The 19184-nt window shown below is 41.8% G+C and overlaps 2 protein-coding genes across 2 annotated transcripts in view; one reads left to right on the top strand and one right to left on the bottom strand.

The window, feature by feature from the left end:
* The window catches only part of arid5b (AT-rich interaction domain 5B), an 85873-nt gene extending 78973 nt beyond the window's left edge, over positions 1 to 6900 (top strand). Inside the window, exons 9-10 of the mRNA XM_086181320.1 lie at positions 1419 to 1629; positions 2131 to 6900. Of these exons, the coding sequence (XP_086037446.1) occupies positions 1419 to 1629; positions 2131 to 4146 (2227 nt within the window). The 3' untranslated portion in view covers positions 4147 to 6900. The remainder of the gene's footprint in view (positions 1 to 1418; positions 1630 to 2130) is intronic.
* Positions 6901 to 7050: 150 nt separating this feature from the next.
* Positions 7051 to 17107, bottom strand: rtkn2 (rhotekin 2). Its single transcript, XM_086181321.1, has 12 exons — positions 16927 to 17107; positions 15665 to 15864; positions 15406 to 15452; positions 15173 to 15226; positions 14961 to 15078; positions 14536 to 14736; positions 13905 to 13999; positions 13287 to 13393; positions 13066 to 13197; positions 11580 to 11748; positions 11316 to 11423; positions 7051 to 10666 (listed from the first exon to the last, which is right to left on the bottom strand). Exons 1-12 carry the CDS (start codon positions 17059 to 17061, stop codon positions 9984 to 9986), a joined length of 2049 nt encoding a protein of 682 aa, XP_086037447.1. The 5' UTR covers positions 17062 to 17107; the 3' UTR covers positions 7051 to 9983.
* Positions 17108 to 19184: the final 2077 nt, after the last annotated feature.

Here is a 19184-nt window from a genome sequence, read left to right as displayed (position 1 = left end):
CCTGGTGCCAGACCAGCTGTATGAAATGTAGTTTCACCGCTTTCCCTGCCAGCACTTTTGTTCAGAGGAAAAATAACAAAAAATCCCACAGAGCCTCTTGAACTCTCTGAGGCTTTTTGTCTTCCTTTTGAAGAGGAGGCGAAACAGCTCTTGATTCATTGTTTGTTTTACCGCCATGTCCCTTAAAAGGAATAGTGCAACTGTCTCTTGTCGTTACAGGAGACGACCTTATTTTTTCTCATGACTGAGAAAGTCATGTTCCTGTCTGGCTTTTATGGATTGTTATTGCAAAAAAGTCGACAGAGGAGCTAGAGAGGGTTTTTTTCAGAGCAGATTACTGAAGTCGGGAATGTTGTAGTGTTTCAGTTGTCTCGGTTTCCTCTTCCACTGAGTTTCTGGTCGAGTGCCAATTTCCATTTTCTTTTTACGGCAATAAAAGTCTAAAAGTTTCCCTCCCTGGTTTCTTCATGTCCTTATTTTACACATGGGTATTGTTACGTTATCCAGATCTTAATATCCCTATTAGTTATGACATCAGATATGGAAAATTAACTTGGGGAATATTCAGAAGAGAAATAACAGAAGTCTGATTTGTTGTTTTCTCTACAGAAAGTTCCTTGTCACATCGCATGGATTTAATTAGGTTGGAGCCTACGCAGTTTTTCTGCATTTAATCATTTCAGCTGGACAATGTTAAAAAACTATAGCACACTGTTACCAGCTGAATACATTATTACTATAACCACTTAAAGGGCTTCTGCCATGAATCAAGTTAGTATATTCAGTTCAATATTATAAGCAGGGTCCCTTTAATATGATTTAAGTTCAGCCACATCAGCCACAAATATACTGTACATGAATACTCAAGCATGTATTCTTCTCTCACGGTTAAACTAATACCAAATGTGACCTGTCTCAGCAGGAGATAACAGGTTATTCACATTCTCTCTCTCTCTCTCTCTCTCTCTCTCTCTCTCTCTCTCTCTCTCTCTCTCTCTATCCCCCCCCCCCCCCTCTCACACACACACACATGCACACACATACGCACACACTCTGGCACTCATCTGAACCTGGATTTTCCCAAACGTAGTGTAATTACAATAGGATTAGTTAATGCTTGCCAGGTATTAAAACAAGGTGGTTTTAAAGTAGAATATTTGATACATTGTGTGCCTGTGGCAAAGCTGGAGCTCATTTGATATTACTGTACTAAATACTTTCCACATATAATATGCGGTTGTTATCCACCGGTATGGACAATAAAAAAAAGGCTCTGTTAAAAACGCTTCACCTACCCCACATGAGAGTGTTTAAACACCCTTCATATAGATTAGCAATTGTGTTTTACAAGCGTGACATGACATAACTTGATCATGCCACAAACTCATCTGCATTCCTGTGCCTGCATTCCTTCTCAGGCTCCTCCTTCCATACGAGAGGCACATTAAAGGCGAGCAGGACAAACCCCTTCCCTTGGCAAAACCCAGGAAGCAGGAGGGCAGCCAGGAGAAGGCTTCAGGGGCCAAAGCCAAAGGAGTGGGGGCCAAGAAATTGAAAGGCCCCAACAATCCCAAGCAGGGGAACAGAAAGGATCGAGGGGAGACGGTGAAAGGCCAAGAAACATCACAGGTCTGTTCTAGTCCTCTTCCAACTGGTGCTTTACAGAATGGTGCAAGAATGAGTCATAAAACCCAGAAATAAGTTCCGGTTCCCTTGTGTTGAAGTCAATGGGTGTTTGAATGGGGTTTAAGGACTAAAGTTCACCCAATCTCAAGATATTACATCAGTAAATACCACACTAGTACATTTTTAAAAGTGGGTCAAAAGCAGCAATTGCAAACTGTTGGCTAAATGGGACTCCAGGGATTTTCATTAATCAAACTAAAAACAGAAGCGTGAAACTTGTGGTTACCTTTGTACTCCCTAGGATTTTATTTACACCCACCACAGAGCTTATTTTCAACAATAATCAAAGATCAAATATACAAATTCCATCAGCTTTTGGCTGAGGAGGACCAGTGACAATGCTAACTTCTGGGTCCCTGCAAAAATCCATTAGGATTGCCTCTCAATCTGATTCATTTTAACATCCCTTAACATTCATAACAACTGCCCCTTTTCTGCACCCAGGACTCCAAGGGGCAAGACGAGAACCATGAACTCACCATCGGCATCAAGCAGGAGCTAAGCGATGAACCGATTGTAATAGAAGAGGAAGAGTTACATCTAACATTGAAGAAAGAGGAATCTTTGGCAGCGGAGCAGCCGTCTTCACTGTGTCCCAAAGAGCCGGACTGCAGGGCCCCACTTGCTGGTCTCCACCTCCACACAGGGCCTGGTCCCCAGCCTGAATGGAGGCAGATTAGTGAGGCCCTTCAAGGAAAACTCACATGTGAACAGCAAACTGAAGGGCATTTCATTCCTAAAAACCCCTACCTGCCTCACCGCTGGGATCAGAACAAACCTGCTGGACATGTTGCTCTGCCTGAGACCACCTCCAGGGTCAAAGACTCCATAGAAAGTCATGGTGGGAGAGTGGGGAAGGTGCTACCTATGTGTAAACAGGCAGACAAACAGTCTTTAGACTTGAGCACAGATTCCTTCCCCGAGAAAGAAGACTATGGGGTCATTAAGAAGGAGTCTGCCCAAGGCCCTGCACAGATGGCTGCCTACTGCAAAGCCAGTCAGGGGGTCATGTCTCCGTTGGCCAAAAAGAAGCTACTCTCCCAAGTATGCGAGTCCAACCCTTTCTCCTTTACTTCTTCTCTTCATTCTCCACATCCTACAGGTGGTCCTGCCCTCCCTGCCTTGTCAGTAACTGACAGGGAGAAGGAGAAGAGGAAGGGGGAGGAGGAGGTGACAGGGCAGAGGCACAGGTGTGTGTCAGACAACATCCCAGAGGTAGCACCCATATTCAGGCCATCAGTCATCCAGCATGCACAGAGCAGCAAGCCTCACCAACAAGCCACCAGTGGCCTGTCAGAGAGGTGTGCTTCAGGGGAGGTTTCAGAGACTTACAGCTGCCGAACAAGCCACCACCTCCAGGCTCAAGTCAGTCCTCCATGGCAGCCCTATCTCCCCCGAGCCCGTACACAGGACAGTGTGGAGAACGCTGGGGAGAAGCTACTTCAGGGCCCAGCTGCTCAGACTAGAAGCTATGCAGGCGACTGCTACTCGTCCCCTCACCTTCACAGTCTGTACAGGCAAACTGAGAACTGCCTGAGCCAGGACAGGATTGCTGGCTTCCCCAACGGAGAACGGAGGGAGCACTACACCAGAGAGCGTGAAGGCAGCCAGGGCTTTGTTTGTGGCAGCATGGAGCAGGAAGGCTTAGCCTACAGATCTCACTACAGTGACAAAACTCCAACACATGGAGATAGTAGAGAGGCAGAGGATGAGCCCAGAGACTTCACAATTTCTAAACCTCTTTCTCAGCGAATGTCATCCTTCTCCAAGCCCTCTTTCTGCAATCTCCCTTATTCCATCATGCACCAGGGTTTAGATTCCCACCCTAAGGCATGCCGAGTTCCTCCCATGACCATCTCCCCTCCCAAACAGAGCTCAGCAGAATCATCGCAACCATTCCCCAGCCCCAAAGCTTCATCTGATACAACCCTCTCTAGCCCTATCCGACCCAGTAAACGGAACCTAGTGGAACCTGACGGTGAGGAAGTTCCAGAGAGGAAGGTCCGCGTGGTGACACCGATCCACCCTGCTTGCGCTATCCGACGTAGCGACCCAGAGGAGCTAAAACCAGCTGAGCCGGCCCATGCTGTTCACCTCAACAACCATCTCCCTGAGGGCCACCCCACAACGACCTACCCACCACCTCACGCTGCACCCCTTTACCCAGGCATGTACCCACACGGCAGCCTGGTATCACCAGGAACCCAGGACGGGCTCCAGCAGCATCCGGGTCTGCAGTACCTGAAGAGCCAGTCAGCAGTTTCCCCCCTGGTGCCTCCCTTAGCCTTCCACTCCATGATGCTCCACAGGCAGCTGCTGGCCTCCAGCCCAAGCCCGCACCACTTCTACAGGCATCCAGGTGGCGCTGCTCTGTATGGGGACTTATTGCACCACCTGTACCCTCTTTCCACCCTCCCACCACCACAGCTGTCCTCGGTACACCCCAGCACCAGACTTTAAGGGAGCGAGCATTATTTGTTGCTCCCTTTCCCCTCCTCAGAGACATTTCTGTCTCTCAGCCAGAAAAAACACAAACACTGAATATGAAACTTTGGCTGATTACAGAGCGATAAACTGATCAGTGAGGCAGACTGAAAATTCCATTTCCTCTTTTTATTTGTTTATGCATTTGTTTATATCCTTTGCACTGTTCTGTTTTTTTTTATTACCACTTACTGTATCGTTTGTTGTTGTATCCTTATTTGCACAATTCTCATTTGTATGTGCTCACAAATTCGTTTGCCGCTCTCAGTCACCACGAGTCAGGTTGTTGCGATGGACATGTGAAAAGTGGAGGGCAACAGAGAAAAGCCATTTGTTTACTGCGTCTGAGGGCTAAACTTTGTTGCTTAAAAACACTACAAGTAACATGACAATGTAAATGAAATTCTTTGTATCCAAGAGGTGTGTTCACCATCGCAAAAAAAAAAAAAAGAGAAAAAAAAGAAAGCATTAATACACTTTGGGCAGCCAGTGGTGTTGTATCTGTTTACATGTCTCCACGCCTGGAGCTGTCGCCTCTTTGTGCCACAGTAAATCCACCTGGACTCCTCAGTGTAGAGATGAACACCCACTGCTGCGCAAGATACAGTTTTACCATGACATTCAGAGGTGCTGTGCATGACAGACGTACTGTAGATTCTACTCAGTTCAGGTTTTTACTCAAGTTATTTTTCAGTCGAGATACAACACAAGCAGTTCAGTCCAAATCTCAGATGAAATTTTTTTGTTTAAGTTAAAGCCGTACTTCACCCGACAAGTTTTGCTTTTCAAGTTCTTAAAAATACGTGTCTTGAGCTAACGGAGATGTTTTGTCCCTCCCGCGTCATCTGTCTGTGACTGAGCCGCCAGAGTTCGTGGCGTATGTTTAGCTTGAAGCTAATGGCAACCTGTGGTTAACAACAGCATCAAAACAAGAGTAGCTGACTGGTTTCACTCAAACTAAAAAGTGTTAAGGTTTATTTTGTGCTCAAATCAAAGCGTTTATGGATTACTGATCATACGACTGGATAAAGATGAAGCCGATTATTCCGGACCAAGCAGTTTGCCACGCATGACAGTTCAGCTGTTGTTGTTTTGCTGTAGCTGTGCTTAGTTGACTTCAGCTTCAAGCTAAATATACATTTTCTGCATATCCTCATGAGCTCATGATACCTATTTGTGGGTCATTGAAAGGCAGAGGAAAAAAAACAACAACACTTTTTTTGTTGAAGTAGGGCTTTAATGAACAGCAGTTTTATTTTAGTTTTTTCTAACTCTCAATTGAAAGTAAATTCTGCCTGTGTGACAAGTAGCCGCTTGTTTTGTGTGTAGGACCAGCATAATGAAGCGGCTGTCAGCTGCTGAATGCTCACCACAAGAAATCAGCATTTCATCTTTTGTGTTCTCGACTTGAAACGCTCTTGTTTTGGTGAACAGACTCTTTTTATCCTGAAAAAGTCTCACTGTATGATTTGATAGGAATGTTGTCACTTAAGATATTATTGCTTTGCAAATATCTGTGCCTTTCGCAGTCTTGGAGTAGAACTAGCACTACAGTTGTTAAGGTTTATCTTCTGTAGCAGGGTAGGAATTTCAATATTACTGTCACTCTTGTCTGAAATGCAGTGCACAGAGACTCAGAAACCCTACATACCTGGCTATCAGACACCAGACTTGATTGGTAAGGCACAACGTTTTTATACAGCCAGTTTATGATTTAACCTGATGATTAGTATTTGTGCTTAAAATCTGCTTAGCTTTACTGTGACAGGCAGTCATTATAGAGAAAACCCTGTGACAATGTACTGGTAGTTGATATCGAAGCAGGTCTGGTGTCTGTCATCGGCAGGGCATGTGTGCTGTATGTGTTTTCTAGCAGTGATGAAAAGGTACCAGACGCCATAAAAATAAGCCTACCACGCTCTGTAGCCTGAGGTGCAAAGACAACACCTGCTCTGGCTTTTAACAACCACTATAATTGCAATCCAGGATAGTCGAAATACATCGTGAACATGTCTGGTGTTTCAAAAGAAGAAAAAGAAGCTGTAAACCTCTATGTGTAAAGTTTTACTGAATACTTAAAGACATTCATTTTTGATTATGTACTGTACATTACTGTGTGTAGGTGAAACTGGCGTCTGTACAGAACATTCATACGGGATCAATTTCATGGCAAACCCCTCTTTCTTGTCTTATTTTCTGTGTAAATAGCACTGTAGATAGTACCGCGTGGTTGTTATCATATAAACTGTTATAATCTGTAAATAGTATAAAAAAAACAGTATAAAAGTCGGTTACACAATCTAGCTGTGTCCTTGTTTGCTCTGTTTCAAGGTCACTGTGATCATGTTAGATTTAAACAAACACTACAAGCTGAGAATTCGGATGTTGTCGTTTCACTTTTTGTTTTGTTTTTTTTTCCCATTTATGTGCATCTGAAAGTGTTTTTTGATACAGTAGCCATCTGTTTACCAATCACCCAGCTGGCGAGCAAGACAAAAAAATAAAGACATTTTTTATGATATGACCTCCTGTATATTTAATTAAAATATTTTACTATCTATACGTGTTTCTTCAGTTGTGTTATTTAAATGAAGTGCAAATAAATGGGGAGGGCTGTTTAATGCCAGTGTACTAATGTCAATGCAATGTTCTTCACTGCGGAGTAAATGCAGTGTGAGTGGGGTTTATTACTGTAATACCATTAACTGGCTATGAGATTCCATTCGCCTTCACAACAGGCCACTTCTGGGCTTGCAGCCAGAGAAGCCTCTGATATTTGCTGCAGCAGAGCAATGTGCCAGTGCATGTGTCTCTATGGGATGTGTGTTTGGCTGTAATAAAAGCTATGATTCGACTTTTATTATTATTTACCCCTGGTAAACCTTTACCGTGAAAAATATTCAGTAATATTTCCAAGATCAGCACAAAACAACAAAAAATAAATAAATAAAACACACACCAAAAAAACAAAAAACAAAGGTTCACCGGGGTGGAATGTCATCTGTTTTATTGCCGATCAGCAATAATGAAAAAAATACAGTTCGTGAATAAATGAGAAAATTGCACCTTTTGTCAAACTACAACATTTGCAACATTGTACGCCAATCATAGTGGTCTAGGAAAAGATTAATGTATTACTGCGAACATAAGCAAATATCGACTTACACTCTAAATAATTGATTCACTAAAAGTTACATTGAGATGACAAGGCAATAAACTACAAAAACAAATTACATATTTGGAATCAATAAACCCACAAACTATTTCCATGAAATGTTATTGTTGTTGTCGTACGTATGCAAACAAGTACAGAGGAAGCCAAAGAAACGGAAATATCTTGCAACGAGGTCACTGTTCCTGTAATTAATTAAGGTTACTCCGCCTAAAACATTCATTTGTAGCTAGAATATACTACTTAGCTTTACTTCCCACAATTTCGATCTCAACTCCACAATCAATTTTCTTTTTCACAAGATAACTTGTTTCCTCAACTTGATTGATTTGTAGCCACTAATTAATTCCTCTAAATGATTCAGTGTGCAGGAAAAAGTTGTGAATCGAAAAATATTTTGTGGCCACAAGTGGAATTTTTCTCCCAAGATAATACAGTAAATTGTTCCTGTGCTTTGATTAATTAGTATAAATATCTTGCTCACCACATATTGGTTAATTTGTGACCATGAGATGTACCTCATCCCACAATTTGAGTCACAAGATAATAAGGAAACTCGCTCCCATGCTTTGATAAATTTGTGGGAAGAAGTTACGCATTAGGGCCACAAATTCATCAAACCGTGGGAATGCTGCCCTAAATTTATCCAATGGTTGGAACAACTATCGTTTTCTGTCAACAAAATATTTTTTTCCCACTTTATGGCCACTCTGGGATTCTATAAGTAATAGAATTTGAAATAAAAAAGTTAGTTGTTTTGTTTTTTAAACACACAAATATAAATTTAACTCATTTGTTAGACTTTGAAATGTTTTTCTCTCAGTCGATCACATGTTCAGCCTCTAGTGCACCTAATTTCAACTGAAGGTGGATGAGAAATGTTGACGGAATGAATCGAATGTGGAATTTGGGGGTTGTTCCTCTCTACACACGCTAAATACGATCATTTTGGCCATAATCATTCAGATGTAATTATTCTTCCCTTGTCGCTCCTCATATGCGGCACAAATCAAAGCGGCTCGTGTACTGGAATTTGGTCACACACCCTGCCAGTACTGAGCTGTATATTGAGCTGCTTCTCCTTTTGTGCAATTCATTCTGGGTCCTTTTTAAGACTTAAACTAAATCCCCCTGTAATCACCAAACAGGCGCGCGCACACACACGATCTACATCTTACCTCTTGATTAAATAGAATTAAGAGGGCAAGACTTAAAGAAAATGCAATTGCAGCTTTCATCACGCTGCTTTATATCCAACCAGGCAATTTCTGAAAAAGTAGCAGAAGCCAATATTTGTAATTATGAAGAGGATTCTCCAACGTGTGTTGGTTAAGTGGCTACTTAGTGTGTGGCAGTATTTTTTAAGCTTCAAAACACATTTGAGTCACACAAAAGCCTCATTCATTTATGCTCACAGCGTTTATAGGCTGTGTTAAATTATGTTGGACAAACTGTGTAGCCTGTGAAAAACCAAGGTCACTCCATTATTAAGACCTCTGGGAAATGAAGAAGTCACATTAGTGCTTGCAACTGCTCCTAAAATCTCGCTCCTTCCAAATCAGCTATAGTGGTCATAAAGTCGTCACAGTAAGTGGAATAAGTCAATAGTTCCAAAAGGAATGGCTCTTCCACAGTCAGTCCATGGATCAATTCCAATTTGAGTGCTTTTGCAAAGGCTCTTTCTTTAGTCGGCGTTCCAGTGGCAGGGCTGAGAAATAAAGTCTTTCCATTTTACTGGGATGGATGACGACGTGAACCTGAGCCAATGTTCAGCTTTCAATTTCATCTCTGCGTTAGCTGCTCAAGAAAAAAGAAGAAGAAAAAAAAAACCTCTCATGGAGTGGAGCTGGAGTTTTATCAATTCAATTTTGATAGTGTGATCATGAGGTGTCGTCAGGGATCTGGGTTGTCTTGATGGACATCGTGATCCTTAGGTTCAAAGAGTAGTTTTATGTTTTATTTGCTAGTCTTGATATCCGTCCACTTGATGTGAAGATGGAGCTGGTAAATGGTTAGCTGGCTCTCACCAAAGCTAAAGAACAAGCACCTCTGACTCGTTCTTGGCCAGGAACACTGACTCTCTGGAGACGTGACCAGGTGACTGTCCTCTAAACAATGCTACGCTAAGCTAAATGTTCCCCTCACGCTAGCTTCATGGTGTATAGACAAGGTTTAGGGCTTTTTGGGAAAAAAAAAAAAAATCAAGTTTATTAGAATCAAATGTTTAACATCAGAATTATGACCTGTTCTAACAGTGTGACTATTTTTTTTCCCGCACTAAAAACATTCACACAAAAACATTTGGCTTAACAGTATTTTTGAAGGATATTCATCTGGTCACATGACATCAGAAAGTCCCCACTCCTGGCCAACAAATAGTTAACGGGTGCTTCTTCCATTACCAGGCTAGCTATTAATCTCTCCTCTAAGTCCTCTTGCAGTGCCTTTCATCTTCTCATCTAATTCTCAACAGAGAAATTCAGCCCTTTAACAATGAAGTAGTCGTTAATGTCAGGACCACAGCAGAATATCACACCAACACTGTGGAGGTAAAGTTCAATTATTAGGATCTAAAGGCTGTATTCTTCTCATGGCAGTTCGATGGTTAAAATCAGGACATTCAGATGTTGGGAGGGTGAGGTCACATGGCTTTCAGATTCATCCTCTCTCTGAACGACTTCCTCAGTTTGCTCTTGGGTGCGGTAACTGGACCAGGACCATGACCGGGTCTGACAAAGCCGTGTTCACCTGTGACTTCATGTTTCTGACATTCCAGCTGCTGGAGCGGAGGCTGACTGTGTGGTTGGACATCCAGGACACCCAGTGGAGCGTTTTTGCGGCTGAGTGCTCCAGCTCCTCCCACGTTGTTCCGCTGGAGCTGCTGGATGATGGCGGAGAATTTAGCATCCAGAGACGGTCTGCCAGTTTTGGACTTAGTTGCTAAACGGGAAGTGCTGGAGTTCTCCTTTTCCTGGTATGACGGGGGAGGAAGAGGATGAAGAGAAGCATAAGGGGGAGGTCTAGCTGGCCTAGGTGGGGGAGCATAATGTTCCTTGATAGAGGGAGGGGGCGGAGCACGCCGCTTCTTGTTGCTAATGGGTGTAGAGCTTGTACTGGTGATTGGGCTGGAACAAGGGGTGGAGGCTTTGCTGTTGGACAGAAAACTCTTCTGCACGACCACAGAATGGGATCCATCAAACAGAGTAGACCAGTTAGGTTTCTCTTTCTCCTCCTCGCGACCAATTAGAAAGCGGCCATCCGTCTCCTCGATCTTGTTGTGGATGATGTCTGTGATGCTCTCAAACTTGCCTGGTGAATTTATACCTGCAATAAACCAAATACATGAAACCGAGACATCCAGGTTGGGAAACCTTGGATCTATTTCAACACTAGTTATATCATCAAAAGCTAGGAAAAGAGACAAGGCAACACAAAAGAATCATGAGCACATAAAATATTCCCAGAATACAAAATTTAGTAACATGCGCTGAAAATGAAACAAATATGCATGGCTAATCAATCTCTCTGACTAGTTTCTCCCTTTGATCTCAGGGTCCTGACTTTGATCTCTGACTTACTCCTGACATTACAACATGCCCGCCTCTTCCTACTGCAGAGCTTACAGTGTGAGGGGTAGGACTGCTGGTTGTGTGACAACACAAAACCTCCTCCACATTCTCTGACTTTGATCTCTGTGATTCTGTCTGTCATCTCAGTCACAACTTCGCCTGAAACCGTCTCTCAACTTTGATCTCTGACTGCTTTGATCTACATACGGACAGAGACAAAGCCATCCAGAACCTTGTCCATCATCTCAATGGTTCTCACCCTGAAACTTGGCGTTGCAATTTTCATAAGGCACCAGAAATGAACATGCCAACTAGTATCATATTTTCAATACATACGAACGTAAATATGTCTCGTCAAACGTTTGACATCACACAGAGAAATATCTGTTTTTGGCTCCGCTTACTGAGGTCGTTGTAGAACGAGTCAGCTTCCTTGCTGAGGAAGAGTGATGGTTTCTGTGGTGATGCAACCTCGATCTTCATTAACCGCTCGCAACAGTGCAGCCACTGGCCTGCTCGAAAACAAGGAAAAGGGAAATAAAGGTTTTAAAATCTGTACGGGAATTTGAGCCAAATGTATGAGCAAAAAATAGCCTAGCCAAAACAAACCATCCTGTAGCTTTTATGTAGTAACCTTCTCTTGCATGTCTACAAGGAAACACACTTACTTTGATCATAGAGGTGCTGCTGGAGGGCTTCGAGCCAGACCTCCAGCTCCTCCCTGGTGTCTGTGGTGAAAATGATGGTCTGAGATCCCTCTGATGAAGGGTTGACGATGGACAAATTCCTGGATTTATGGCCTGCTGACTCCTTCTCCATCACACGGATGCGGGTGTCCTGTAGAGACATAATGTTCAAATGAGAGCACGAGGCAGGATGAGAGCACATCACATTGGGTTCTTTTGCAATAAATATGGAAAGCCATGATTTGAGATTCAAACAAATAATAATACATTAAGTTGTATTTTATACAAAATTCCACAAACCAGACAACAGAAGGTGTTGAAAGTGGTGACAGTAACCTTGGTCAAACACCCCTAATGTCATTAGAGGAACAGTTTAGTATTTCCACAGTTTTCATTGGTGTTGATTACTTGAAAATAAAAATCATTGTACATTTGTGAGCTTAGCATGAAACGTGCATGCCTGCCTTTCACAGAGTCACCATAAGTGGCCGAGAATGGGAGACTTAAGTTTACTCCTGCTCTTTGCCTTCTTTTTTTGGAGGTGCTTTTGGAAGTTTCTATTCAAGGTAGCCGATATAAGCTGTGGGTGGTGATCACTGGTCTCTGACAGCAAGGTAGCTCTGGGTTTGGTCCCGTTCGTCCCAGCATTTTTTGGATGCTCTTGCCATGTGTGGACTTCATTCTGATTTCCCCAACCATCAAAGACATGTATGTCAGGTTAACACTCCCCGACAGAGGGATCTGGAGATGGTCCCTGAGCGCTGCACACACCCGCTCACTGCTCAGCAGAGGATGGGTTAAATGTAGAGGACAAATAAAAGCTTCTCCTTAAAAGCCAGCAGAGTGTTTTGCTCTGTTATCACTGTGGTATTACATTTTTCATTTGAATGCTGAACGCATTTACACAACTCCATCGTCTTGTTTGCTCTACATCATTCAGATGAGAGTTTTAGATTAGCCAGAGAGCTTTGGAAATCTTTTTATAAAAAATAAATAAATAAATAAAAAGTACAAGCACAGAAAGTAGTTAGCCTGTTATCAAAAAGTCCACATGCAAGAATAAATACAGCAATAACATGCTTTTTCTAATCCCATCATTACATATATAGGACTCAAGTCTGACGAGAGGGTCTAAAGAGCTCTTCCGTCTTGGTGTAGCACACTGGTTTCACTCAAGTGATCCTCAGATTCAAGCATCCTGACAAGACAATTATTCTCTATTCACTCCAACTTGAGTAAACAAACATGGCCCAACAGCTTGGGTAACTTGAGAGCAGTGAAATCCTGCAGTACTACTTAGTAAATCCACTTGTAACACTTCTTAACATTCTCTTATGAGCCTTGTATTTTCTCATGCTGATACAGTGGTTGAGGCTATTTTTATTCTAAAAGCTTAACAGGGCAACTGAGAATGAAATGCAAATGAGTGTGTGAAACATGAAGGTCACAGTCTCCACTGCTGTCTTACCTTGTTGATGGGTACATTGAGAGTGGGTTGCACTTTAGCATCGATTTCTTCTGGGGTAAAGTAACAGGACAAAAAGCCACCACTCAAGACACAGTACAGGCTGCAGCAGCGGTATAGACCCTCCACACTTTGCTGCAAATCACAAGAGACACACAGAGGAACAGTTTAACCTAATCACAAGTTTTGGAGTTATTGCTAAAAAATAGCAGCGATGCACACACCTTTTGGCTCAGGTAGCCAGCCATCATACTCTGTGTCATACAGCTAGGCTGGGCCACCAACTTGCAGCAGAGGTTTCCATAAAGTGGGAGCCAGGACGACCACTCAGCTGTGGGGTGAAGATAAACATAAACCCAAAATCCAAAATCCTCACGTAAAATTCTCACTGATTGCAAATGAGTGAACTTTGCCTTTTGTATTCTATCTATGTGGTTTACGTTGCATGTACTGTTTCTAATTCTATCTTTTATCCTTTTCATCTTTCATTTCCTGGTTAGGGACCACATATATGAATCAGCATTCTTGCTAACTCTGGAATGTTTACATCATGTATTTCATACTTATGTTCATTGATGCGCATTGTTGCTATCAAATAAATACAAAATGGTGAGGATAACTTCTGGGTCAGCCTAGAAAAATACATCCTCCCTATAGCACAATAGAGAGATGAGAGTGGTTTCTGTCACATCACTATTTAAATGTCACAGAAATGTAAAAAAAGAGAAAAAACAACAACAAAATATTCACAGATGTACATTCCACGGGAAATATTTACCTGTCAGAACACTGACGGCTATAAAATATGATCTCCTTACATCCCCAGATATTATATTTCTTACCATCTTGGAGGACAAAGAGGGAGTGAGACTGAAATTCGCCGTCAGCCTCAGGCAGGTTCATTGTTGTGTGGGCCAGCACGTTGTACTTGGCTCCACTGGTACAAGGAGACACAAACACAGAGTTTAACATATGTTCAGTCACACTGCACTGACTTTATTCCTCTCCCTCTCCTCTGCAGATCAACGCTTAACTAAAACTCCCAACAATAAATAATGATCGTGACAAGCTAATGTACTCTAAAACACCAACGCAAGCACATAATCTACTTTGTTTTTGATCAATCACCTCCTTGTTCAAAGGCATCCAAATGTCTCTGGAGTGTCACCAGAGGCTCTAAATATTTAATGTTTTCCACTCAAGTAGATTTGTGATGGAACATTAAAACAATATGCCTTTATAAAATAATTAAATTAATATCACAAACAGGTCATAAAAAGTAACATTACCCCTTACATTGTTTAAGCCATATTTCTCTCTCTTTTTTGGAATAGTTTGTTTACGAACTTGTGGAGTGACTCTACAGTTAAAAACATTGTTCCAGTGACAAGTTTTATTGGAGTAGCTCACAGAAGCCAAAAAAAACAAAACTGAGAGCCAGGAGTTTGTGTTGCATGACAACATGATACATACGAGGGAATTGGGTTGTACTGCAGGAAGGCGTCAGGGTCTGGAGTGTCCAGCAGGGGGCAGAGTTTCTTCCCAGATGTCTTTCCAAAGGAGTTACGGAGCTTCTTGGCCAGTTTTTTTGGTGTGTTTACCAAGGTGAGCTCTTCCTCCAGGGCACAGCTCCACAGCTCCACCCTCAGCTCAAACTGAGGAACTGCCTCTTTACTGTCAATGGAGACAGAAATATTTCCACCTGAACATAGCAGAGAAACCGCACCATCTAACCTTGATGGCTATCTGTTTTTAGGCAGAAACGAGTCCTGTAGTGTATAGAAAAAAAATTGTGCATACGGGCATTTAATGATAAAACTTCAAAAACTGAGTACAGTTATTTTCGTCATTTTATTCTCAGTTCATTAGCTGGGTGAAAAGATGCAATCCATACTTACAAGATGGCGACTTCCTCAAAGCAGATGTCAGTGACCGACCTGTCCACCACCGCCAACTTGGTGTCAAACACCTCAGAGCCAATCTGCATCAGACAGAACACCGCCACCCGCCGAGAGCCTGGCGGTACATGCGCGTTGACACAACAAGCATTCATAACAGTAGCAAAGCTAAACAGAAGATATGAATAAAGACAAAATAAAGATGAACTCACTGCCTCTGTTGTTAAAATGATCCATATCCTTCCACATCAAAGGAATACGCAGCCCTAGAAAGAGAATAGATCCCATTTGTGAAATAACACTCTCAATAACAAATGGTCTTTGTCCATTTTGTCAAAAAAATGTTACATGTACATTTTATTTTCATGTTTGTTTGTTTTTTTCAAGGGGAAGTGAGCAGACACTCATTTCTGTGTGATCCAGGACAAAAGGGAAGCGATCTTACCAGATAAAGCAATAGTCCCATCACAGGGCACACGGTCATCAGCATACCTGAAATAAAATGTAGAAATTACTGTTACAACACATCTCAACAAATTCCAGTAAATCACTTCCTCACTGCTACTGTCTCCGTTTTAAGATGACTAAACAAATCTATGACAAGACTTTGTCGGGAAAATATAACGGTAAAGGGGATTTCTGGATGTTTACAGATGTTTTGAGTAATTTCAACATGATATAATAGACACGTTATCCATCTTTACCTCCTGCCTGCTCCAGTCATACCCTGCTCCTCCTTCCTCCTCTGCAGCTGGGTGAAGTACGCCTTGATCCTGGCGTTGCAGGTCAGCAGGTTCTTGGAGGCGTTAAGAACCTGGTCTCTCTTACTGCAGGCCAGAAGCAGCTTGTAGGCTCCCTCTCGCATCCGTAGCTCAAAGTCCAGCTTCTCTTGAAGGCTGGAGTTCTTTTTGGGAATAACATGACAGCATATTAGGACATCACACAAGCTCCTCACACCTTTAAGGCTCTCCGTTGCCTACTATCTCTGTTCTTTCAGAGCCTTCAGTTGTTCTTCTCCCTGCCTCTGGAAGTCTCTCCCAACAGACATCCGTAATACTGATTTCAAGTATACTTTTTACATTAATGTTGAATTCATTTACACATTTAGTTTTTACCTACTCTCATAAACTATTGCTCTGTTGTATTTCACAATTTCTTGACCAGTAAATGCCTTCCTATGATGACCGCAAACATGTTGATTAAGCTAAAAGAGAGTGCACATGCCCTTTTAGGTTGTTATGGCAACGGCATCAAAAAGCAAGTGCAAGAAACATACGGTATTCAAAAACAGACAAGACAAGACTTCTAAAAACTGATGACTATGAAGTGGAACAGAGGGAGAGCATAAAACAAACCTCTCTGAATTTATTGCAGTTGGAAAATGTCAAATAACTACACTGGTGTGATTACAGTGAAGCATCATGCAAGATGGGAGCGCAGTGAATGTAATTGCATGATTTTATCAAAAATAATATCGAGGATGGAACACGCAAATGTATGGGTGACATTATGGGAAAGAATAAAAGCAGCAGGGAAGGTCAAGGCTACCTAAACGAACTATTGCTTCAATGGAGAAGGATTATATCGGATATTGTGGGCAACAATATCTGTATGTCATCGACATCTGCAGATGCTAATCAATGTTTCACTTTTTTGACATTAAAGGAAGGCAGAGCAGAAACTAACAAAATCATTATACTAATCCTAGTGTAGGAAGTAACCAGATATCTGAACAAAAGAAGCAGCTACCCTGCTGGATTACTGGCCTCACTGGTGTTATCCCTGGGAATAACCAGTTAACCAACCTGTAAGAAATTCACGTAATAGTTAATTGGGCAACACAAGTTATAATATTAGCTTGTTTCGCTACGTTGTCGTTGCGCTTTGGTTCCCATTCACCGTCGACCGAGCTGTCATGATGACGGCAGAGACGTATATAATAATCACCCCGTCGCCTCTCTCATACCTCCCTTTGGAGAAACAAAGTACTCTGTCGTATTTTCTTCCTTTTGATCTCCATATCCACCGCAGAACCAGCCGAAATTAACGAGCTGGCGTTTCCGTGTCGTTTGGAATTTTGAACGTCCCGCTGGTCGTCCATGTTTTCTCCCCATTCGCTAGCAGCGCGAGCGCATTCCTGCTTCTCCTACGCCCCTACAACGGACGGGGATGTTCGATTTGTTTTACAGCGTTTGCCGTACATTGGTAAACACATCGTTATCCCCATTAAATATATAAACAGATTTGATAATACTCCTTCGGATATTGAATATTTAATACCAGTGAATAGTCACATTGTTTGCTGAACCAATCATATTGCATATTTTTGATCAATTGTGGAATACCTTCTCTTGAATACGAATGGGGTTTAAACCACCACTTAAAAACGAAAATAAAGATGAATCAGCGGCTGTTAGTTAAGTGCAGTGAGAAAGCTTCCACTAATATGGATAGAATGACAAAAAATTATTAAATCACACTTGCTCGGATATACATTTCAGACATTAGAGGACAAAAACGACTCCACCTTGCCGGTCCGGTACGTCCAAGACATCATAATAAAGTGCTTCCACGCCGGCATTGCGTCACCGGGGCAAACAAAACAGGGATGGACCGTTTTCGGGTTTGAATTTAAAGCCAGCAAAGTAAAACAGATGAATTACGACGTTTATTTGTAAGATTACAAAAACATAACAAAGCAAAGCAAATGAATAAAAAACGAAAAAGAAGGAAGAAAGCGTACAGATTTGTCCAGATTTATCCATCCATCTGAAAAAGCTTATAATTATATGGTGCAATTTCGTCCCTATATCTGGTATGATGATGTTTATTTAGCACGTACACAACACAACAGAAACGATAAAAAAACCCGATAAAATCGAGTATTACACAGTTTTGGAAAGGAGTCTTTATACCGTTGTGTTTTATACACATTAGGCTTTTTTAAGTTGTGAAAAGTTATTTGATTCCAGGGCATACTTATTCAGCACATCAATCCGCATGACACCACTTTCCTTTTTTTTTTCTTCTTTTTTTCATTATTTTAATCACTGATTTATGTACCAGCTGTGCACAGCTGATGGCACATCTGCATCACCCAGAAACCTGACCGCTGAGACCAGGAAACCCGCCCACTCTGTTCTGCCTGACGAAGGCTTCTGGTCGTGTTGGAAGCATCCATGGCTGGAAATGTAGACGCTGGCGCTCCTGAGGAGGATGGACTCTTTGTATCAAGCTAAACAGAGTGGGGACCCACAAATCCGGAAATGATATCTGCTGTCACAATTAAAAGGTACGTTGTTTAAGTTAAACATGCAAGCAAATACATAATCCTCTTAGCCAGTGTACAGAGACATTGCTGCCATCTGTGGTGTAATTTATTTGCACCTCCCCTGCCATAGGTGTTTTATTTTGTAGGCAACATGTCATAATGTAGCTCTGTCTTAACATAATCATGGTGATTATATAAATATGTCAAAATTGTTATGATATTTGAACAGATTCAGGTTTTTGCTGACCTAGGTCAGAATTCGCGCTAAAACAGAGACAAAGTTACCATCTTAGAATGTCCCTCTTGACAAGTCAAACTTAAATTGCTGTCCCTTCAAAAACTAAATCTATTTTTTTTCACATGAACCAGAGAGGATAAGATGGGTATTAGTTAACAGCCAGTTGTGTTTTGTTTTTGTGTCAAAGAATATGGGCATTGACTTAAACTAATTTTTCTCAGTGTGACCGATCATATAAATAAATATTTTTAGATATTCACATAATGGAAGAAACTGTATGATTTTATAGCATCCTGTACCAAACCATAAATTAAAAACAAACACACACACACACACACACACACACACACACACACACACACAGAAAAAAACACTCCATATGCAATCAAAGTTTTAATATGCATGGAAACTGAGATTATTTTTGGTTCCAAGGGGAAACAAAGGTTAGATTGTGTGTATCTACTGAGTATGCAGTGCACACACACACACATACACACATATACACACACACATACACACACACACACACACACATTGATGGTTCATTATCTCCACTATTGCAGGGAATGTTAACCATATATGACAATGAAATGCAGTTGCAGCAATGTTTATGTTATATTTTCAGCTCATGCTAAGGATGCAATTGTTTGTTTTGTGATGTACAAATAAAAAATGAATCACCCCAAAACTGCGAACCCCAATACAATTAATAATA

The sequence above is a fragment of the Aulostomus chinensis genome, chromosome 16, assembly GCF_037954235.1.
Source record: "Aulostomus chinensis isolate RoL2024-O1b breed Wild chromosome 16, RoL_Achi_v1.0, whole genome shotgun sequence".
In the NCBI taxonomy this organism is placed as follows: Eukaryota; Metazoa; Chordata; class Actinopteri; order Syngnathiformes; family Aulostomidae; genus Aulostomus; species Aulostomus chinensis.
The sequence above is the reverse complement of the archived record's forward strand: the minus strand, read 5'-3'. Positions and strand labels throughout refer to the sequence as shown.

Excerpts from the sequence above, each read along its gene's own strand:
- rtkn2 (XM_086181321.1), bottom strand. The coding sequence starts at position 17,061 with ATGGACGACCAGCGGGACGTTCAAAATTCCAAACGACACGGAAACGCC. Across the intron at positions 14,000-14,535 it reads CAGTACAACCCAATTCCCTC|TGGAGCCAAGTACAACGTGC; the intron begins GTATGTATCATG and ends TCCTTGTACCAG. Across the intron at positions 10,667-11,315 it reads CTCGTTCTACAACGACCTCA|GTATAAATTCACCAGGCAAG; the intron begins GTAAGCGGAGCC and ends GGTTTATTGCAG.